At 38.9% G+C, this 23,543-nt stretch overlaps 2 protein-coding genes across 4 annotated transcripts; both read right to left on the bottom strand.

Annotated features, from left to right (window-relative positions):
- Positions 1 to 1,142: 1,142 nt before the first annotated feature.
- LOC103714477 (glyceraldehyde-3-phosphate dehydrogenase 3, cytosolic) lies at positions 1,143 to 21,909 on the bottom strand. Its single transcript, XM_039131449.1, has 13 exons — positions 21,889 to 21,909; positions 5,568 to 5,592; positions 5,448 to 5,480; positions 5,249 to 5,349; positions 4,602 to 4,717; positions 4,405 to 4,504; positions 3,841 to 3,987; positions 3,671 to 3,731; positions 3,477 to 3,574; positions 2,314 to 2,456; positions 1,840 to 1,923; positions 1,607 to 1,696; positions 1,143 to 1,462 (listed from the first exon to the last, which is right to left on the bottom strand). Exons 2-13 carry the CDS (start codon positions 5,569 to 5,571, stop codon positions 1,417 to 1,419), a joined length of 1,023 nt encoding a protein of 340 aa, XP_038987377.1. The 5' UTR covers positions 5,572 to 5,592; positions 21,889 to 21,909; the 3' UTR covers positions 1,143 to 1,416.
- On the bottom strand, positions 8,763 to 21,951 carry LOC103714475 (NADH dehydrogenase [ubiquinone] flavoprotein 1, mitochondrial). 3 transcript variants are annotated; one of them, XM_008801738.4, is made up of 4 exons: positions 21,821 to 21,951; positions 21,704 to 21,736; positions 21,496 to 21,590; positions 8,780 to 10,635 (listed from the first exon to the last, which is right to left on the bottom strand). In XM_008801738.4, the coding sequence occupies exons 1-4, from the start codon at positions 21,822 to 21,824 to the stop codon at positions 9,172 to 9,174; spliced, it is 1,596 nt and encodes a 531-aa protein (XP_008799960.2). In that variant the 5' UTR covers positions 21,825 to 21,951; the 3' UTR covers positions 8,780 to 9,171. The 3 variants fall into 3 exon arrangements, with proteins under 3 accessions (XP_017700079.3, XP_008799961.1, XP_008799960.2); XM_017844590.3 differs by lacking the exon at positions 21,704 to 21,736 and having other exon boundaries at positions 8,763 to 10,635; positions 21,496 to 21,659; positions 21,821 to 21,839; XM_008801739.4 differs by lacking the exons at positions 21,704 to 21,736; positions 21,821 to 21,951 and adding an exon at positions 15,661 to 16,007 and having other exon boundaries at positions 8,763 to 10,635; positions 21,496 to 21,556.
- Positions 21,952 to 23,543: the final 1,592 nt, after the last annotated feature.

The following is a 23,543-nucleotide window of genomic DNA, read 5'->3' as shown; positions in this document are numbered from 1 at the left end:
TCCTTCATGTTTAGCATGTCATACTTAAAACATGTATGATGATGGAATTATATAGATAAAGATCTGGAGAGAATTCTGATGCTTTCGGATCTGATGCCAATGTTTTGTATGCAAGCAAAACTTGTTTGATGACAGATTTGGCATTTATTCGGGAAGTAGCCTGCTGTCTACTTTCTCTGGGCGTTCGGCTTGAGACCATCTTGCAGTGTCAAAAAGTCTGGGTTTGATCAAGCTTACGTAGATATCAGATCCTGCTGGTAGGTATGTAAAAGGTTAGCAGCATGAGACCTTATTTTCAGCAGAGTTGTGACCATTACGGACCGATTTTGGACCTGCATCATTTTGGGATCCAAGGGAGGTGGGAAAAGCGTCCTGAATGACACCTTGCAGGGCAGCAACGAAGCAACGGGTATTCTGACGACGAAAACCCGTTTCTCTTCTATCACCATTGCCTTCAAACCTCAAAACCCACTTTGTTTTGTCTTCTCTATGCTCCATTACTACAACAGCCAGAAAACCCCTACTAGAGAGAGAGGTGATGGCCAGATAAGACGTTTTTTGGCATTCGTATAAAAAAAAAAAAGGAAAGAAGAGAACAAAACAAGAGGAGAGAACAGAAAACGGTGAGGTAGAAGACATACGGGAGAATAAAGAGCAAAGAGATAAGGTACAGATGATGGAAAAAAAAGAGAGGAGCGGAGATGGGAAAAAGGAGGAGAAAGGAGAAAAGAGGAAGGAGACGGGCCATTCGAGGAGAGGGACGAGAGAAGGTGGGGAGACAAGGGAGGAAAAGAGAAGGAAGAGAACAAGAACGGCCAGATACGGACCGGCACCTGCGCCGGAGGAACCCAGGGACGGGACGGCGTGCCCGGCCTTGCCACCCCGCCGGAGTTCTGTGTCGTGAATGCATTGAACAACAGATCATCAAGAGCGACACAATACTCCGCTTTCACATTAAATTGCCATGCAGACAATCACAGCTCATCAGCACCCCATGGCAACCAATTCATGCAATAAAAACACGATCGCAGTATTCATGCATGCACATCACAATTGAGGAGAATACAATCATCACCCCGCAAAACAAGTACGTTATTCTCACATGTAACATTAACATATAGATTGCCACTAACAAACACTCGAACCATCAAACCAGGAAGCCATAGATATCAAAAAGCTCAAAGATATGTCATGTACCAGGCAATAGCAGTATATTAAAGTTTAAACAAGCAAAAATTAACAAGATTTCAACATACTTTTCCGCTTCATATTAAAGCAGAGTTTTAGCATCAAAAGCAAAATGAGTACGGTTCCCAGAAAGAAATGGGGAACTCCGACATCATATCATCAAGCATTCATTTATTCTCCCACGCCTGACCGGAAACATCCACAACATCACGGACAAAGCGAGCATTTCTACTTCTTGCCGTGCATCGTCCGGATCAAGTCTACAACTCGCGAGCTGGGAAAAGGGAGGAAAAATAAAGGTCAATGCCTCGTATTAGAAGAGAAGATAAATGCAACAAGACAATCACTGAGGTCATATCAACGGTGTCTGTCATTAATCCAATACTACATATAATGCAAAGGATAAAAGACTGATTACCTGTAGCCCCACTCGTTGTCGTACCAAGCCACCAACTTGACGAAGTGATCATTGAGAGCAATCCCAGCCTTGGCATCGAAAATGCTTGACCTGCACCAATTAAAAACATAAGGACAATTAAAAATTACATTTTTCTGAATGTTTTAATGCATCGATCAGAGTCAAAATGCAAGCATTCAGACCAGCTACAGGTTTTTTTTTTTCCAAGATCAAGATTTGAACAAGGTTAATACCTGCTGTCACCAACGAAGTCAGTGGACACCAAGTCCTCCTCAATATAACCCAAGATACCCTTGAGCCTTCCCTCAGACTCTGCCCTGTGATGCATAAAACGAAACAAATAAATACAGAGGCTTCTGCTTTCGTTAGAGGATACCAATTCAGAAACCTGAGGTATTAGGTTTGCCGCAACCACGCAAACAAAAAAGAAAAAAAAGAAGAAAATGACAGCACATGAAGATTTCCCGGCATATACCAGCTACAGCAGGAAGAATTGAACCTCCAATGCAAAAAATGGCGCCATTCTTTTTTCTTATGATTATAATTTAACTATAAATGCACTAATCTCTTAATGGTGTCTACTCTGAATTAACGAATAAATTGCATCAACCAGAATGGAAAACCAAATAAACTTTAGAAAGGTTACAGACTATATTAAATAGAACAGTCAATAATCTTAGTGTAAATTCATTAGCTACAAGACTTACCTCATAGCAGCCTTAATCTCCTCATAGGTGGCCGACTTCTCAATCCTAACAGTGAGATCCACAACAGACACATCCACAGTTGGAACACGGAAAGCCATACCAGTCAACTTTCCATTCAAGGCAGGCAGAACTTTGCCAACAGCCTGTGTCAAACAAACGACAACAATACTACAATTATATTTAGATGTCAATTATATTCACATCTAACATTTTACATACTTTCACTTGTAGTGCATGGGGATGATCATGTAAAGATATATGCCTCACATCAACCCTCATTCAAACATGCCGAATATTCTATTGAATATATAGGCTCCCTCTCTATATACATCACCTCTCACTTGGTTGCATCAAGATGATCACGTAAAGATAAATGGCTCACATCAGCCCTCATTTAAACATGCAGAATATTCCATTGAATATATAGGCTTCCCTTCTATATACATCGCCTCTCACTGTGTCTAAAGGGGAAAAATAAGAACCAAATCAACCAAAAGTGGAAATGCATCCATCAGCTGAAACATGGCGAAAAAACCCAGTGTCCTTTAGTTGGATGTCTTGGATGGCAATTCAGTTATTAGTAAAATACACCATCCTCTTGTATACATAATAGAAGGATCCTATGTGCAGAAAACCAGTTTAAGAACCAAATCAATTTTATTTGAGGCATTTATATTTGGCTTTTATCTTATAAGGAAAAAAGCTCTGGTTCAAAAGGTTTCTCAACCCAGTCACACAAACAAGGCAACCCAAATAAAATTACGTTCAACCCAATTACAATATCTTTTATAGCCTCAAATTCTAAGCTAAAATATCCAATTATTCAGCAAAAGTAACAAATGAATCACACTGCATAATCCAAGGGAAAAAATAAAACCAAGTAAAAAGAAATATCATGACCAAGTAGGAAAATTTAGTCAAATCCAGCTTCATTCACTAAAGTTTTTCATTTGAAATTCAAGTCGTGTAGTAAACCCAGAATGTCATTATTTTAGATGATAGAATAGAATAAGTCAATAAAATCTGGATACTGGCATGCATTATTTTAACATTCTCCAGATCATAGCTATTTCCATCATATGCCTAGATGAGAAAGCTAAAGGTAGAAAATAGAATTCCCTCCAGGAACAAATACAGATTTGCATACAGCTTAATTGAAATACCTTGGCAGCACCGGTGCTGCTAGGAATGATGTTAAAGCTGGCAGCTCGTCCACCCCTCCAGTCCTTGCTGGATGGGCCATCAACAGTCTTCTGAGTAGCTGAAGCATACAAAATGAAGTTCATATCAAATTACAGCCATTGAAAGAATTGTAATCCAATTTAAAAATCAAGCATATATTTCAAGCAATATATACCAGTGATGGAATGCACTGTGGTCATCAAACCCTCAATGATGCCGAATTTATCATGGATGACCTATCATAATTTACAAAATCCAACATAATCAGCTAGACAGCTACTTGTCATTGGACACCACAAGTTGAAGATAAGAACATGGAACCATGAATTAGGGCAACTATACTACCTTGGCAAGAGGAGCTAAACAGTTTGTGGTGCAGCTAGCATTGGAGACGACATCAATGTCAGGCTTGTATTCATGCTCATTCACACCCACGACAAACATAGGAGCATCTTTGCTAGGAGCAGAGATGACGACCTTCTTGGCACCACCCTATTGTTAAACAAGATTTGTCCAATAAGATAAGCGAGTTGAATCTCATGCTTTTCATCATCAAATGACTAAAAAATAAAAAAGCATAACGCCAATCCTTAATCAACCAAAAACAAAAAAAAAAAAATCTATGCACAAAAAATACTTTCATGTTGGAAAACAAATTTGCTGGCTAGGCTCCAACAACACACTTTGACAAGTCTGGTGTCCATTAAAACTAAGGAGAACTTGATAGATTTCTAAATAGTAAACAGTGAAACCACAACCCAGGAACAAAGCTGAACACTAAATTGTTGCAAGATGTGCTAATGGACCAACATAAACCCAGAAACAACGTTTTAAACATCTAGATCTCGTTACTAGCATGGTCAAATAATACAACCTCACTAGATAAAAATGATACAAATGAAAGAGTACCTTCAAGTGAGCAGCAGCCTTCTCCTTGTCGGTAAAGACACCAGTGGACTCCACAACATACTCTGCACCAGTCTCACCCCATGGGATCTCCTCAGGGTTCCTACATAAAACCAAAAATAGTAAATACTACTACTATTACCAAACAAAATCAACAGTAGCAGTAGAGTCATCAGAACAGGCAGCAGAGATCAGCCTACCTAATGCCAAAGACAGCGACTTGTTTCTCGCCAAAGAGAAGGGTCTTAGAGTCCTTCACCTTGATCTCGTGATGCTTCCACTCCCCATGCACCGTATCATACTTAAACATGTATGTCTACAGTTCACGACCCAAAAAGGATTAAAAAAAAAAAACCGTTAGATACATAAATAAATGCAGCAACACAAACAGCCAAACCTCCGAGATTACAAACGGTTTGAACTTTGAAAAAAAATACTGTTTTAATATCATCTGGTGGAAGAAATAACTGCTATAGCACAGTAGAGCGATTACGGACAAGATCTAAGATTTCTTTAGCAAAACAGTAGAAAAAGGTCGACTTTTTTTTGTCAAATAAATCAGAAGCTTCCCGAGAAACATTAAAAACTAAATAGAGCACGATCGGATCATTAAAAAAACCGAGCTAAAACTCATTCATCACAATCTCGCTCATCAAACGATGCGGTTCGACAGAATTATTGAATATGTATTTCTAAATAAGATTAGATACTAAGAAATAGAAGCGAGTAATATCAATAATCTATGATCTACCAAAATAATTAACGCACAACGAAGAAAAATATCCACGCATGTCAGATCATCGGAGCCGGAGATCAGAAACGGCACAAAGGGGATATCGCTTCATACCATGTAGTCAGTGCTGATGAAGGGATCATTGACGGCAACGAGCTCAACATCACTGCTCTGGAGTGCGACCCTAGCGACCAAACGCCCGATCCTTCCAAAACCTACACACCATCAAACCAGATCCCAAGAAATCAAAACCAAAAACCCTCCCAAAACGCCGATCATCCAGAAAAATCAGCAAAAAGAGCGAGAAACCAACCGTTGATACCGATCTTGATCTTCTTCACAGTTGCTGCCCAAAAAGAAACAAAAAAAATAAGAAAAAAACACCAAAAATCAGAAAACGAAGAGCGCGGATAGGAGAAACTAAAGAGTTTACCCATCGCAATCGGAGATGAGAGAAAGAGAGGCGCTGAGGAGAGAGAAAAAGCAAGAGACGATGGTGAGCGAGATGTGGAGGAAATGGAGGGGTTTTAAGCTTCCGATATCAAGACCACGACGCCGTTAAGGGGCCGTGACGGCGTTTCCGCAAAAAGTAACGGAACGTCGGGTAAGAATGCCACTGGCATTGGAAGGGAATTGCGGATGTGCCACCGGATTTAGGGTTCCAATGGCGAATCTTCCGCTTCTAGAGGCTTCTAACACCTTTCTTTTTTTCCTTTTTTTATTTTTTATTTTTTTATTTTGGGCGATGGGTTCGGGTGGGTGAAAGCCGGCCACGTGTGATCATCCGCCGCCCAAGGGCTGGGTAGTTCTATATACACCCCCCCTATTGCTCAGGACACCCCCCAAAAACCAAAAAGAAAATACCCAAACTAACCTTTAGTGTAATTACCATATTGCCCTTGAAATTTTCTCATACACCCCCCTTCCTCCTCCTCCGTGTTTTGAAAAGAAAAAAAAAAAAAACACCCCTCAAACCCCCCTTAAACCCCTCCTCCCCCGTTCCCCCTTCTCCCTCTCGTCGCCGGCATTCTCCCGATCTCCGACCACCTCGCCGGCTTCTCCCGGAACCACCTCGCCGGCTTCTCCCGAAATTTTTTTTTTCACGGTTCGTGCTCCGTTCGGCACTGGATCGCCGAACAAAAGGCTTCTGTTCGGCTGAACAGTGCCGAACAGATCTGTTCGGCTGCACAGTGCCGAACAGAAGGCTTCTGTCCGGCACTGTTCAGCCGAACAGAAGCCTTTTGTTCGGCGATCCAGTGCCGAACGGAGCGCGAACCGTGAAAAAAAAAATTTCGGGAGAAGCCGGCGAGGTGGTTCCGGGAGAAGCCGGCGAGGTGGTCGGAGATCGGGAGAATGCCGGCGACGAGAGGGAGAAGGGGGAACGGGGGGGTTTTGGGCGTTGGCGAGGTGTTTTGGAGGGGAAGAGCGGGGTGGGGGGGGGTTTGGGGGGTGTAGAGAGCAATTTAGGTGAGGGGGTGGGGAGGGTGGGGGGTAATTTAGGAATTTTTAATTTTTTAGGGGTGTCCTTAGCAAATGGGGGGGTGTAGAGAGTATTTAATTTTTTTTTAATTTTTGGGGGGTGTCCTGAGCAATAGGGGGGGTGTATATAGAACTACCCCCAAGGGCTTGGTCTCTAACCGGTAGCGCAGCTAATTACCAATATGCCCCTTGGTAGTGCAACAATGGGGTCCAAGTTCTATTTGTAAGGCATAAAGGGGGGTGGAAGTCTGTGGGCGATGCATTGGATTCAATGGAGAGAACAACCCAGCTTGACATTGTTGAAGACCAATTTGGATTCAGCCCATCTTTGGATTGATCATGTTAAATTGTTTACTAGGCTCTTGGGTTTTTTTGATAGTTTTTTGTCGTAATTAAGTAATTCATTTGAGATTTGATGCTAGATATAGTTATTTATTTCCAATTGGTAGATGCAATTATTCATTCCAAATTCATTGATTTGAATTCCATCTTCTTTGAAGTATTATTCACTAAAAAAAATATAGTGCATCTTACTTTACATATAAAAAGTTTTATTTCTAATGATTTTGAAAATTTTATTAATCTCCTTCTTCCTATTCTCTAGATAAGATTAAGTTTATGTTTTTCAATATTGTTGCATGTAATATATCTTTCCTCTTTACCTCCTTTGGAAACGAATTAGAATTTTTATATTTCTCATAATTATCCAAATATCGATGCCTCTTTTGTTTAACCCTGGTATTAAAAATTTTATAATTGAAGATGGCTTAGAAACCACATTATCCCTCTCATTATATCACTTATTTAAATAGATCAATATCCACAAAAAGTGAAACTTAGCAAAACTATTTGTCAAGTAAAAAGGGAAAGACCCATCAGCTTGAATTACATGGGCCTAAATGCTCAGATGCCTCCCAAGTTTTAAAAGGGTGTAAACCATCAAGTTATGAACAAAATCATTGTTTATTTTATAATAAAATCATGACCATTATTTTCCCATTTCAATTGTGAATTGAATTTATTGATGGTAAAAAAAATAACAAATGTTACTTGATTGTGTTGCTATTAAATAAATGAAAATTTTTTCTAGTTGGCATGCAAATTTGATTTAAAATATATTTATATTTATTTCAAAAGTAAAATTGCCAAAAGAAGACCATTATTCCCATTATGGCCTGAATAGATTTCTGCAACTTTAGGCTAAACTTTAAAAGAAATTGTAACACCTTCCTGATTACAGCAATCCGAGGAAAGAGAAGGACCTGCCATCAGAGACCCCAGAAGACTAGTTTGCAGTTAAAAAGACCTAAGTTATTGGTTGAATCTTAAGCTCGTAAAAGTCGAGAGCAGCCTAGACTTCAAATGTGTCTTAAGGAACGAGGAAAGATGACAAGGTTTAACATACTGAACTACACTTATCTTTGAAGCATAAAACTTGCATAAGAAAAAGACACAGCAAGCTGAATAATAGATATTTATACAGAACAAGCATTTCAGTTAAATCAAGGAGGCAAAAGGCGTAGCCATTTTTAATGAAAATATTTTTCCTCTACTAGGAGCGGAAGATGATTCACATGCAGCGGTGACAAATTACCCCTAAAAAGGTTCGATCTTAAACTCATTTAACAGGTTGAGACGGCTTTATCTCCTCTGCACTGCAGCTTACATGTATAAAGTTTATGAGATATATTCAAAACAATAATTCAAATATAACCAACTAAAGGTCAAGTCCATGGACCACTTAATCTGTCTTGGTAATATCTTGTCTAGTTTCAGGCTAAGCATGATCTTTTTCCTCCCATAAAGATACTAAAACTGAAATAACCATTCCTTAAGGCAAATGCCCCTGCCAAATTTGTCCTCTAAACACAAGGTATGAAAAAACCAAGCATAACAGATCATTACCATTCCTTTCTATTCATCTAAAACCAAATTTAACATGGCTTTAGAAAGGAAAACGTCCGAGTTAGAGATTCACCTAACAAAGCTAGCTGTCTCATCTTGGCTAAAGGGTAAATCTTGGTTTTGGAGTAGTTTTAGCAACTAGTTCTGCAGAATTTAGATCAGCAAGTTGTGAACCAAAGGAATGACAGCATCATCTTCTTGACAATCCTGTAATCGTGGAACAAGCACAACACTCAGCTGCTTATCATCAACCCTGAAAAATACCAAGATGAATGTAGCATTTACCAGGAATTTATAGTAATTCAACGACCATTATTACCATAGTAACACAATAGGTTACACCACCCTAGAAATTTAAACAGGTTTCTAATCCAGAATTTTGGAAACGGAAATTAAAGATCCCTCGATGCACAAGGCAAGCACCGTTCCAGCCTTTCCTGGCTTCAATTTCCAGATCATAATTGCGCAAACTTATCATCCAGCAAGGCGAGATTACGACGGACGATGCCATATAAAAGAACAAACGTTGCCTCAGCAGAGCTGTGTTTTCAAACAGAAATGAGCTCTACTAGTAGTATCCTTCATTATTTTTCACCCATAATTAAACTAAAACTAGAAGAATAAAGTTTTGGAAAGTGATTTGGCCAAGTCGCTCAAGCAGCTGCGGCCTCCAGCAGCTCCTTCTCTGCCCGCTCCCGAATCCTTCTTTCTAGTTCTGGCCTGAAGTGCCTGATCAGCCCCTGCACTGGCCAAGCAGCCGCATCCCCCAGTGCACATATTGTGTGCCCTTCAATCTGCTTCGTGACCTCCTGAAGCATATCAATCTCCTCCAGCTTCGCATTCCCCACCTTAAGCCTCTCCATGATCATCCACAGCCACCCTGTCCCCTCCCTGCATGGTGTGCACTGCCCGCAGCTCTCATGCTTGTAGAAGTATGACAGCCTAGCTATCGCATCCACCACATCGGTAGATTTGTCCATCACGATCACTGCTGCCGTGCCCAATCCAGACTGGACAGCCTTAAGCGCATCATAGTCCATCAAGACATCATCACATATGTGCTTAGGTAGAAGAGGCACCGAGGATCCGCCTGGTATAACTGCCAACAAGTTATCCCACCCTCCTCTGATACCACCACAATGCCTCTCTATCAGCTCTTTCAATGGTATGCTCATCTCCTCTTCCACAGTGCAAGGTTTGTTTACATGACCTGAGATACAGAACAGCTTTGTTCCCGAGTTGTTTTTCCGGCCAAAGCTAGCAAACCATTCAGGTCCTCGCCTTAGAATCGTGGGAGATACAGCCACCGTTTCCACATTGGTAACAGTTGTTGGACAGCCGTATAAACCTGCATTAGCTGGGAAAGGAGGCTTCAGTCTCGGTTTCCCTTGTTTTCCTTCAAGGCTTTCCAATAGAGCTGTCTCTTCCCCACAGATGTAAGCACCAGCACCGTGGTGAATATAAACATCAAAATCATAACCTGATCCACATGCATTCTTCCCCAGCAGTCCAGCTTGATATGCTTCTCTTCTTGCCTTCTCAAGGGTTAAACGTTCATTTACGTACTCACCTCGTATGTAGATGTAAGCAGCAGTTGCCCGCATGCCAACTCCCGCAATCAGGCACCCTTCAAGTAGTTTGTGTGGGTCATGGCGCATGATTTCTCTATCCTTACATGTACCAGGCTCACTCTCATCAGCATTAACAACAAGATATGAAGGACGTCCATCAGATACCTTTGGCATGAAGGACCACTTGAGGCCTGATGGAAAACCAGCCCCTCCACGGCCTCGAAGACCAGACTTCTTCATTTCATTGACAATCCAGTCAGAACCCTTGAGTACCAGGTCTTTGGTTCTATACCAGTCCCCCCGCTTCATTGCACCTTTGAGCAATGGGTCATGCAAACCATAAAGGTTGGTAAAAATACGATCTTCATCTTTAAGACCACCAAAGTGGGTCTTCTCTGGAGGTGGAGGAGGTGGGGGAGGCTGTGGTGTACTAGCTGTTGTCGCAGCCTGGGTGCTAAATGACCGATAAGCAGAATTAAACCTGTCAATGTTGAAACGATGACACGGTTGTGCCCTTGGTGGGTAAAAAAAGTTCTTGAGGGCTCCCTGACAAAAAGAACAGACACAAATAAAACTGAACTTTTAGCATCATAACCTTTCCAGTCAGAATAGTTAGTGCTGCTGGAAACAAAGCACAAGCCAATAAGCAATCAACAGTTTATATATGACGGACGGGTAAGAGGATCACTCCAAGCACACAGTAAAATTTGGAAGATAACTAGAAAGGTTAAGTTGTACACAGAAGGCGCATAAATTCGATGGAACTAAATTCCTTTCCTACTGAAAATGATTTTAGAAAGAGATACTGATACAAATAAAAACAATATCTCATCTCATCCACTCCCCATAGCGTAAACAAAATATGGTGAACTCCAGAGATAATAATTTAAGAAATTTACAGAAATTCACAAATTGTTATATCTAATCTACAAAACGCATTTATTAGAAGCATGGGATTTTCCAAAAAATATAACTGGCTTACGGAAACTTAATGCTCCTAGATAAAAACTTTAGCGGGGCTTTAGCCAGTCAGGCACCCAACCATCCTAGCTTCGTTCTCGCAGAAGTGATGCTCCAACTATTATATTATTATGGCATGAAAGAATCACAAGAAAACCCGATAACACCTTCGGGCCAGAATTTGCTAGTCCTCCTTTATCATCTTTCATATAAAAAAGCAATTCCTCATCACACAAACTTTTTACATTCTTCCTCAAAGCTTCCAACATTTTTGTTGGCAATATTCATACCCTTTCCTAGCCATTTCCAATATTTTTTTGCAGCTGTCTTCACCAGGCCTTGTTGGATAACACCGCACATCATCAAGGCCTATGTTTACTCTGCATCCCCATAATTGAGCCGTGAGTTCTCTTCCATTTTATCCTCAGTTACTGTAGCTCTTCGATTCCTCTAATGTATGCATATCCAACCTCGTCATTCATAGTTTACCAAACACCTGCTTTAGCAGCCTCATCTTTGCAATAGTCTTCCAGCGTGCACAGCCCCATTTCACATCCCAACTGTTTCCTGAACTAAGAGACATGAGCTAAACCATCATATAAAAATTAAAAAGGGGGAAAAAAGGATGTGGTCATCATAATTGGTTTACTGACACCATTGGTTAGCTAGGTGTTCTCCTAATCATAGGCAAAATTGCTAGTTTAGAAAAAGAAAAAAATAGTTAAGGCAGCACCATGCCAACATAAAATATATCCCACTACACTCTAGCAAGATGAACCATCAAAAGATCTGCCTACATGCAGAAAACGTACAGTTGATTTTAAGATTTTCAAAATTCCAAATCACCTACCACAACAAAAATCAAGAAAACCAGTAGCCTGTTATAAACAAATTTCTGTCACTGCTTTATTCAATTTTCACAACATCACCTCTAAAATCTCTCATGACACTTCAAGTACCACATCACCCAAAGTTCCATATCACCTTTACCAAAACTCTTCATTGGATGCTGTTACCACAAGCATTGTTGTACCTCTAATTTCTCTAGCAACTGCTAAGTATTTCTGCCAGAGTATGCCGTACCGGCCCATACGGGCCGGTACGAACCGGTCTGGGCAGAGACCGGTACCTAATCAGCATGGGATCCGGTACCAAAAGCTTTTCATTGAAAAACCGGCCGGTACGACTGCCGTACTGGTACGGACCGATACGGGACCCGTAAGTACCCGTCCGAGCCGCCACCGGTACGGCGGACCTTGATTTCTGCATATCTCATAGTGGCTCAGAAATTCGCATTAAATAACCAAAAATTAGCACACAACATTGACCAAATGGAGTGGGACAGCGATGGATGAATGTTAACCCTTGGCACTAAATGCAAGTTTCTTTTTAATCCTTATATTTGAGGTGCAATGGTGTAAGGAAATTTCCCTGGTGATGGACCCTTCCTCCACTCCACCCTCTTTCCAACCAAACACCTAAAGTCTCACTTTGGCAGAAGAGAGTTCTCAAAACTCAGTTCGAGCAAAGTGGCCGCTTTCCACTCAGTCACTTCGATGCAACCAAGCACAATAATATGTTTTGGAGGCTGACATAAATTTAGATCCCCAAATAAACCAGTAAGGATATGATCATATCAGACACTTATTTGCATTATTATGATATTGGAGGATGTATTAAGGATTGCAACAAGTTCTTAACAAGAAGCTATGTCTTCTATATGATCCATCAATTTTCTTTTAAGGTCATTAAATAATAGATATGGAACCATTTTTGATTTCATGCTTTGACAACTCCATTATCAGATTACAAAACACCTTTTCTTAGGAGAATTGGAGATCATATTCTTCTCTCTCTTTAGTAATTGGTGGAGAAGAGAGAAAAGATTTGATGCTAGCTGGCTGCTATAGCTAGCTTTTTCCTTTGAACTTATTATATCTTATTATAAAAATACCAAATTGTTATCAATTCAACTCTAACTCAACATCCAAAATCGTGGATCAGCCACAAGCCCTAAATCTAGATCCAAATTAAAGTAAGTTGGATAGAACAATTCAATGTTTTAAAAGGCGATTGTAGAATGCACGTAGTCAAAAGGCCACATAGAGCATACAAGTTATATGGGTTGCATATGCAGTTAGTATTTTTAATATTTAACATAAATAAGAAACATATGCTATAATAATAATAAAACTAATGTTTTTCATAAATAATAGCAATATCAACAAGAGTAATATCTAGCAATTGTTGTTTACTTCTTAGTATTTAATTCTTAGTAGTAATATGACAACATAGTAAACATATTGACAGTATTAATATACACATATTTGGCCTATTTGAAACTTGCATCAAACCTAAATATTAGCTTGAACCTACCTTGTTCCTATAGACTTGCATAAGAGTGGCCAAGTATGCATCCATGTAATGCTAAAAGACCCACATATGTGGTTGCACGATGATAGGCTGCATATATGCAACCGCATAATACCAATACTACTGCATATCTCACTGCTTAGTGTTAAGCAAACCATTATGTCAGCCCATATGCAATACAACCACAAACAGTAACTGCATATAGGGAATGTTGTGCAGTCATGGTCAGGAAATCACATACACATATGCCACATACGTGGCCACCTGCATCGAATTTCAAAACATTAGAACAACTTAATAAAACATCATTTCAACTTCATTTATTTAATGCGGCATTGCTTGAATTGTAAGCCAGACCCATAAACTCTATCTTGGTACTTATATAAGTTGGGCTTTCCACATTTTGAGTTAAGTATAAGCATTAAGCTCGGGCCTATTTCAAATCCATAACCAAGTCATGTCTAATTCTTGTGGGACCTTAATCTAAGCAGCCGTTAGTGTATGACGATTCGAAAACTTAGTTTCAGGATTTGATTGGGGCACTCAAATTTGGTCCAACTTGTGGAGTGTTGGTCACAAAAAATAAAAAAGAAAAATCTAATAAAAAGGGAAAAAAGCAAGCCAAGAAACTACATATATCACAAAATTTTAGTGTATTTTAAATTGTTGGAAAGATTGATCAAATTATTTCAGTATTTATCAACTGAGCGTCAAATTTACGGAAAAATTAAAATGATATTGAAAATCAATGAAAATGCTACAGAATCACTAAACTGATCAATTTAAAATGTAATATATTATTCATGTATTTGATAACAATCTAATTATCCAATAGACGACTATGTAACTATCTACAAGAGAAAATGTGAAAACTTAAATTTGCATACAAATATTTCAAAATAAATGCATACAACAAATCAACTTGAGATGATAGTTATGATCATATCAAAGAACCCACTTTGAGAATAAGATTATGGTTATAGATAGAGTTTAAGTCTCTTAAAATCAAACTCATACTTGCTTCCAATCTTCTCAAAGCTGCGCCAAGAGAAAAAAGAAGAAAAGCAACTGTCCTTTGAATACTAGATAGGCAGTGTAGCACTTCAAGGCAATTGATTGTCAAAACATTGAATAAGAAGCAATTCTATGATTCTATCTGTATTTCAGAATACATCTTTTCATTTTATTGTTGTATAATTTCAGTGATAGGATATTAAAACATATGGAAGCAGTCCTTACTTCATCTAAGGATTGTCCTCTAAGACCTATAGGAGGTTATTTGGGTGCATGTTTCTTTAGACCTTAGTTGTCAGAAGAGGAACTAAGTGCGAGAATGGATTGGGGTGCTGGTGTACGGAAGCAGGCCACTTAAAAGAAGAAGAAGAACAAGGAAATGGTTAGAAAGCAGGTGCAGGGACAAGTATCTGAAGCGGTATGCCATCCTAAGTAAAAGTTTCCTACCACCAACATTTAGACACACTTGTACATGGTATATGATGTATAACGCATAAGACTTCGAAAATACAAAATTCTACTTGAACAAAGAGTTTATATAAACAAGAAATGCTATTGTGACTCAAAAACCCCTTGTTTAACTCTAATAGGAAACGGCCTACACTGAAGAAATGGTTCCAAAAATACACTAAAATTCGAACCAATAAATAAATAAATATAGCATCCGAAATCAGTCTTGGACATCCCTGACTGAAACTGCCAAAAACCACCTTTCTTGAATCAAAGACTTCCTAAAACCTGAAGGGAAGACTTCTAATACCCGTTAAATTTGTCAAAGCTAGTTGAATCGGGCTATAACTGACCAAAATTGGCGAAAACTTGAAACAAAAAGTTACATTTATGAGCACAGTTAGGGTCTCTGATTCAGTTACAGGATAAACAAAAGCTATCCAACCTAGTTGAATGACCTTCCCCATGATGAGAATAGGAGTCGCGGACTTTTGTAAAAATGAAAGAGATCATAGAAAATTGAAGCCAACTCATCCAATAGTTTCTGAAGATAGGAAGCGCTAATATCGGTTTTCTAGAGAGAATGATCGAATCGGAGGAATCATCCGCTGATCGAATTAAAAAGACACCATAGGTGGTATGTCCAAAGCGAGCAAAACCTGGATCTGAAACGGGGCATCCGTTTCATTCATTCGAGGAAGGCGAAAACAGAAGGAAAGAAAACCGATCGATCGTTCAAATGAGAAGGGTTGGAAGAAAATTGTGGTTGGGTACCTGGCCGAGCTTGGCTCCAATGACCTCGTCGGCGACAAGGAGCTTATCCATCATCGATCTGGCCGCCGCCTTCTTCGCCACCTCCGCTGCCTTCTTCGCCGCGCTCATCGTTTCTCTCCGCTCCCGGCTTCGTCCCCTCTTCGATCGATCTCGAGGTAGGGATTTGCCTGAATGAGCTCCGGGCCTATAAGACCCACTCGCCACGGAGTGCGCGTGAATTGCACGTGGGATAGAAACATGGCAGTTTAGAGGCCCACGTCAGTAAAAACCAGGGCATACCACTTCAGGGCCGAAAGTGGGCCTGGGCAGACCGGGCCGGACCCAGTTTGATTTTTTTGGGCTTCGACCTGAATGATCAATTTAGGCCCAAAATAAATTGGCCCGAATTTGATTAAAATTTAATATTTCATAATATTCCTCTACAACTAAAATGATCCAGCCACCACGACGGACGGGCAGTCCTGATCCATGACATACGAAGGATGGCAGGAGACTCTAGCTCCTTCAGGACTATTCATGTTTATCAGGAGGCAAACACAATTGTTGATTGGGTGGCCTCCCATGCAGTGCATAACTCTGGAGGTTTTTTTTTTTTTTTGAATCAGACGAATGTTTCAGCTTCTTTTTTTCTAATTTTATTGACTGTACTCGTATACGTATGGTGTGAGGAGCCGGTGTACCCAAAAAAGAAAATTGAGCTGAAATTTGAGCTATGATACATGAAACTCATTTCAATTTGGCCCGATCCAGAGCCAGCTTAAATTTTTTTAGGGGCTTCAAGCCGAGCTTAGGATACCAATGAAAGATTAGATACGGAGAAATGGAAGGGAGTAATATTAATAAGGAGAAATTAATTCCCCACCCTTCAAAAGACTCTAATATAACAATAAATCCCTGTTGACTAGTCTTATAACAACCAGTCCAATAATTTTAGTATGTTTAATTTCCGGTCCTTGAGAGTATTTTTATGAGACGAAAATACCCCTCCTCAAAGTACCCATTTTTTTCCCCAAACTGAAACTCACCTTCTTCTTCCCCCATTATGCCTTCCTATCCCCCGCCGTGGCCGATGACCGCTCCCCCGTCCACCGCCTCGGCACCCTCCAGTTCGCCGCCTCACTCCTAATCTTCCTCCTCGTCGCCGCCGCCCTCCTCCTCCCGCACCCCCTCACTCCCGACCTCCTCGCTTCCCTCATCTTTGCCCTCCTCTCCGCAACCTCCGCCCACTTGGCCACCGCCTACCAGATCTCCGACCTCCAGGCCAAGTTCGACTTCCTCTCTGCCGCCGTCTCCACCGCCGCCTCCCTTGAACTCGACCTCCACCCGCGCTTCTTCTCCACCATCGCCGCCCACGAGATGATCCGGAGGAGAAAGGGTCTCGGCCGTGCTCCACCGGCCATGTCACCAAGCCACCGCCGGCCTCGGCACTCTTCCAGCACCGCCGGCCTTGCGGGAGGAGAAGAAAGAAGAAAGAAGAAAGAAGAAGAGGCATCGGGAAGAAGAGAAGGAAAAAAAAAGAAAAAAAGAAAAAAAAAAAGAAAAATAAATAAATAAATAAATAAATGCATAAATAAATAAAAATATATATATGAATGAATGAATGAATAAATAAATAAATAAATAAGATAATAAATAAATATATTCCAATAAAATAAAATAATAGATAACTAAATAAATAAATAACGATCCAGCACTCTTCCGGCATCGCCAGCTTCGCAAGAGGAGAAGAAAGGAGGGAAGAGAAGAAAAAAGAAAGAAGAAGAAGCTTTGGGAAGAAGAGAAGAAAAAAGAAAAAAAAGAAAAAAAAAGAAAAGGAAAGAAAAAGAAGAAAAGAAAAAAAAGAAAAGAAAAATAAAGTTAACTCACTATTGCAATTAAGTTAGTAAGCTTGAATACAGTGCACACAGTAAAACTATCTATGCGTGCCATTTTCCTCCATCTTGAGAATTCAATTAGAAAACAATAATATATGCTTAAATCTTGTATCACATTTAGTACCTCATCTCAAATCTTTTTTGCTCTATATTAGAAATTCAGTGTGTACGACGTTTTAGTATCTCACCTCAAACCTTATACATCAATGTCGGCATAACACCTTACTGTGTGCACAGTTAATTTAACAGTGTGCGCAGACAATTTATCTGTATGCCAAAATAATTAAATTGTGTACAGAGTAGAATTTACTATGTGCACGCTTAATATAACCATGTTTCGGGGTAAAATAACAGTCTTGAAACATTTGTTTTAAATTCAATGCAATCTTCACAAGGGTACAATAGCGAGGAAAACAAGAACATATGCATACGACACATCCACTTCAAACCGATCTCAAAGATCTCTAAATTTTATGGCTTCTTGCCTACAAGAATAGCAAGAATAAGAAAATATCTATGTACGGAATGTAGTCAAGTAGGAAGAGATAGTTTTCTATGTGTTGTAAAAGTTGATTGTAAGATGAGTGCATTTGCATTTTTTTGTGTCATATAACATTTAAACAGAAAATTAGATTATGTTGATTATGTTGAGATGATTGGCTAAATTTTCTACTTGCTATCATGCTCATTGCTCAGATGCTGAAATATAACTTATAGGTTCTCAAAAAGTGACTAAACTATGTGCCGGCACACACTTACTACACTGTTGCGGTAAACTTTAATGTGTGCAGCGTGTCATTTTGGAAATTCAGTTAGTTCCAGAATTTTAGAAATTGCAGCGTGCCAAAATCTAGATTGGCACATCCCAAAATGAAGTAGTGAACTCCTATTTTTGATGAGTAGAAGGTTTGGCAAAGTTTAATCACCGTTATTCTAATCCGAAACACAGTTATTTCAACTGTGCACACAGTATATGATACTATACACACAGTTTATTTGTTTTGGAACACAGTTATTTTGTCTGCGAACACAATAAATAGAACTGTGCACACAGTTAAACGTTATTAGGAAATTGTTGTAGAAGTGGTTGGGATGAGGTAGTATAAGGGAATAAACACTCAATCTAGATTGGCACATCCCAAAATGAAGCAGTGAACTCCTATTTTTGATGAGTAGAAGGTTTAGTAATATTTGAACACCGTTATTCTATCCCGGAACATAGTTATTTCAACTATGCACACAGTTTATTTGTTGGAAAACACAGTTAAATTAACTGCGAACACAGTTAATAAAACTGCGCACACAGTTAAGTATTATTCTGAAATTGTTGAAAGTGGTTTGAGATGGGGTACTAAAACGGAGTAAACACTAAATCTACATTGCTACATCTCTTAATGAAATAGTGAACACCTAATTTTGATGAAATAGAAGGTTTGGCAAAGTTTGAAGACTGTTATTCTACCCCGAAACACAGTTACTTCAATTATGCACACAATAAGTTCTACTCTGCATACAGTTTCTTTGTTTCTGAACACAGATAAATTAATTGCGAACATAGTTAATTAAACTGTGCACCCAGTTAAGTGATATTCAGAAAATGTTGCATAAGATGGCACGCTGAATTTTATGAAACTCCGATACACTTTTAAGCATAGGAATAATAGTATCTGAAACTGTAATACACGATTTAAGCATTTGTTATTGCTTCCATGGAATAATTCCCAAAAATGGCACACAGAGGATTTTGAAACTCCAATACGCTTTTAAGGAAAATGGCATGCTGCAATTTCTGAAATTCTGGAACTATAATTATTGATATCCAAAATGATAATGGGACCTAACTGAATTCCCAAAATGGCACGCTCATTTTTCTGAAACTCTGTTACGCTTTTAAGCACTTGAACTATTTTGGCACAAGATTTAAGCTTACGTTTATGTTTCCTAATTGAAATGTGGAGATGGAGCAAAATGGCACGCTAGATTTGTCGGTACTCTTTATCGTCAGTTTGGTGCCTGTTGATAATGAAAAGTTATGTACCTACTTCCGATTATCAACCATTTGGAGTACAGCCTTCGATTTTAAACAAATTTCTAAACAGAATTACCAAATTGGAGGAACACAAATTCAATTGGCACACTGATTTTCTGAAAGTGTGATAGATATTTAAGCATGTCCTGCTTATGTTTCTGTTTATGGCCTCATAACCATATTACAACTGTGCTGGCACAGTTTATGAAACTCTTTCAGAACCTATAATAAGTCATCATGATAGACATTTCAGCAATGAGCACGACAAGAAGCAGAAAAGGAAGCCAATCATCTGAACAAAATCAACATAATCATATTATCTGTTATTTTATTACACAAAAAATAAAAATGCACATATTTACATTCATCTTTTACAACACATTAGTCTAAGATCTATTTCTACTTGACTTCAGTCTAAACATTGATCAAAACTTATCAAATGCAAATGCACTCATCTTATATTTATGTGCCGTATGCATATGTTCTTGTTTCCCACGCTATTTTACCCTTCTGAAGATTGCATAAGATTTAAAACAAATGTTTCAAGACTGTTATTTTACTCCAGAACACAGTTATATTAACCGTGCACACAGTAAATTCTACTTTGCACACAATTTAATTGTTTTGGCATACAGATTAATTGTCTGCACATACAGTTAAATTAATACTGTACACAATAAGGTGTTATGTCGGCATTGATGTATAAGGTTTGAGGTGAGGTACTAAAACGTCGTACATACTGAATTTCCAATATGGAGCAAAAACGGAGTAAAAAAGGTTTGAGATAAGGTACTAACTGTGATACAAGATTTAAGTATATGTTATTGTTTTCTAACTGAATTCTCAAGATGGAGAAAAATGGCACGCAGAGATAGTTTTACTGTGTGCACTATGTTCAAGCTTACTAACTTAATTGCAATAGTGAGTTAACTTAATTTTTCTTTTTTATTATTATTTTTTTATTTTCTTTTTTTATTTTTTTATTTTCTTCTTTTTGTTTCCTTTTCTTTTTTTTTTTCTTTTTTCTTCTCTTCTTCCCAAAGCTACTTCTTCTTTCTTCCTTCTCCTCCTCCCTCCTTTCTTCTCCTCCTGCGAGGCCGACAGCGCCAAAAAAGTGTCGGATCGTTATTTATTTACTTAATTATTTATTATTTTATTTTATTGAAATATATTTATTTATTATTTTATTTATTTATTCGTTCATTCATATATATATATACACACACACACACACTCATTTATGCATTTATTTATTTATTTTTCTTTTCTTTTCTTTTCTTTTTCTTTTTTTTTCTTTTTTTTTTCTTCTCTTCTTCCCGATGCCCCTTCTTCTTTCTTCTTTCTTCTCCTCCCTCCTCCTCTCGCGAGGCTGGCGGCACCGGAAGAGTGCCGAGGCCGACGGTGGCTCGGCGACGTGGCCGGTGGAGCGCGGCCGAGACCCTTTCTCCTCTGGATCCTCTCGCGCGCGGCGACGGTGGGGAAGAAACATAGGTGGAGGTCGAGGGCAAGGGAGGTGGCGGCGGAGACAGCGGCGAAGAGGGAGTCTCACTTGGCCTGGAGGCCGGAGCCGATGATGCGGAAGCGGAACGGGCACTTGCAGACCTTACGGGATGGCTTGGAAGTTGGAAGGAATAGGATTCAGAACAGGAGAAAAAAAAAAGAAAAAATGAAGATGAAGAGGGTGAAGGGCATTATGGTTTTTTCATGAAAATTTATTATGCATTGGAAATGGTTATGGACCGGTTGTTAAAGTTATGTTCAACAGGGATTAAACATTACGGTCCGGTCAAAAAATGGACCAGACATAGTTTCCCCTATTAATAATCTATGACCTACCAAATTAATTAACACACAACGAAGAAAAATCTCCAGGCAAGTCAGATCATCAGAACCAGAGATCAGAAACGGCGCAAAGGGGATGTCGTTTCATACCACGTAGTTAGTGCTGATGAAGGGATCATTGACGAGCTCAACATCACTGCTCTGGAGCGCGACCCTGGGGACCAAACGCCCGATCCTTCCAAAACCTAACACCGTCAAACCAGATCCCAAGAAATGAAAACCAAAAACCCACGCCGATCGTCCAGATCGAAAGCCTAATTCCATAAAAAAAAATCAGCAAAAAGAGCGAGAAACCAACCATTGATGCCGATCTTGATCTTCTTCACAGTTGCTGCCCAAAAAAATACAAAAAAAATAAGAAAAACCACCAAAAATCGGAAAACGAAGAACACGGATAGGAGAGACTAAGATTTACCCATTGCGACGCTGAGGAGAGAGAAGAAGCGAGAGACGATGGGGAGCGAGATCCGGAGATGAGCGAAAGAGAGACGCTGAGGAGAGGGAAAAAGGGAGAGACGATTGTTGGGGACGATGGATTCGAGTGTGGGTGAAAGCCTGCCGTCTGTGGCCAGCCGCAGCCTAAGGGCTTTGGTCTCCAACCAGTGGCGCTGCTGATTACCAATATGCCCCTTGGATGGTGCAAGAGTGGGGGTCCAAGTTCTATTTGCAAGGCTAAAAAGGAGGTGGAGGTCCCTGGGGCATGCATTGGATTTAGCGGAGAGAACATGAGAAAGTGGGTCCGACCCAACTTGACATTGTTGAAGACCAATTGGATTAAAACAACAAGTAGTTCATTTTAGATTTGATGCTTGATATCATATATATTTATTTATTTCCAATTGGTAGATGCAATTATTCATTCCAAATTGGTTGATTTGAATTCCATCTTCTTTGAAGTACTATTCACTAAAAAAATATAGTGCATCTTACTTTACATGGAGAAAGTCTAATTTCTAATGATTTTGAAAATTTTATTAATCGCCTTCTCCCTATTCCCTAAATAAGAATAAGTTTATGTTTGTCAATATTGTTGCATGTAATATATCTTTCCTCTTCGCATCCTCTAGAGATAAATTAGAATTTTTATATTTCTCATAATTATCCAAATACCATATATATCGATACCATTTTTTTGTAACCCTGGTATTAAAAAAATTTATAATTGAAGACGTTTTAGAAACCACCTTATCCCTCTCATTTGTCACTTATTTAAATAGATCAATATCCACAAAAAGTGAAACTCAGCAAAACTATTTTTTAAGTAAAATGGGAAAGACCCATCCACTTGAATTACATAGGCCTAAATGTTTAGAAATGCCTCTCGAGTTTTAAAAGGGTGTAAACCATCAAATTATGAACACAATCATTGTTTGTATTATAATAAAATCATGACCATTATTTTCCCATTTAAATCGTGAATTCAATTTATTGATGGTAAAAAAATAACAAATCTTAGAATAGATGTCCGTAGTCATATATTGAAAAATAATGAACAATAATGGAAGAAATAGCAATATTACTTGATTGTGTTGCTATTAAATAAATGAAAATTGTTTTTCTAGTTGGCATGGAAATTTGATTTAAAATATATTTACATTTATTTGAATAGATAAATTGCCAAAGAAGACCATTATTCCCATTATGGCTATATAATAATCATTACTTAAGAACTCACAATATATATGTATGTGTATAATACAATAGCAGGACTTCAAAATTGTTATAGTATAAATTGTTTTAGACTTTGCTCTTTTAGACATTCATAACAATTTCATCTATGTCCCTTGGTGAATAAAAATATCTTTCATGATCAAGGTCTCCAGAACTTAAATCATATCTTAATAACAATCATATTACATAAAAACGAATCCTAAATGCAAGCATTGCTAATAATGAAAGGATCCGCCATTATCAATCCTGTAATTATGGAACAAGCACAACACTCAGCTGCCTATCATCAACCCTGAAAAATACCAGGATGAATGTAGCATTTGCAAGGAATTTATAGTAATTCAATGACCATTATTACCATAATAACACACTAGGTTACACCACCCTAGAAATTTAAACAGGTTTCTATTCCAGAATTTAGGATACGGAAATTAAAGATCCCTCGATGCAAAAGGCCAGCATGTGTT

This window comes from Phoenix dactylifera, chromosome 11, assembly GCF_009389715.1.
Source record: "Phoenix dactylifera cultivar Barhee BC4 chromosome 11, palm_55x_up_171113_PBpolish2nd_filt_p, whole genome shotgun sequence".
Lineage (NCBI taxonomy): Eukaryota > Viridiplantae > Streptophyta > Magnoliopsida > Arecales > Arecaceae > Phoenix > Phoenix dactylifera.
This window is presented reverse-complemented; position numbering and strand designations above follow the sequence as displayed.

Bases quoted from the DNA above. Each gene is read 5' to 3' on its own strand.
- LOC103714477 (XM_039131449.1), bottom strand. The intron at 3,575-3,670 runs GTATATATTGCT...TGTATGCTTCAG, and splicing joins CACAGTGCATTCCATCACTG to CTACTCAGAAGACTGTTGAT. The intron at 1,697-1,839 runs GTATTAACCTTG...TAATTGGTGCAG, and splicing joins GACTTCGTTGGTGACAGCAG to GTCAAGCATTTTCGATGCCA.
- LOC103714475 (XM_017844590.3), bottom strand. The intron at 10,636-21,495 runs GTATGAAACGAC...TCTTTTTGTCAG, and splicing joins TCATCAGCACTAACTACGTG to GGAGCCCTCAAGAACTTTTT.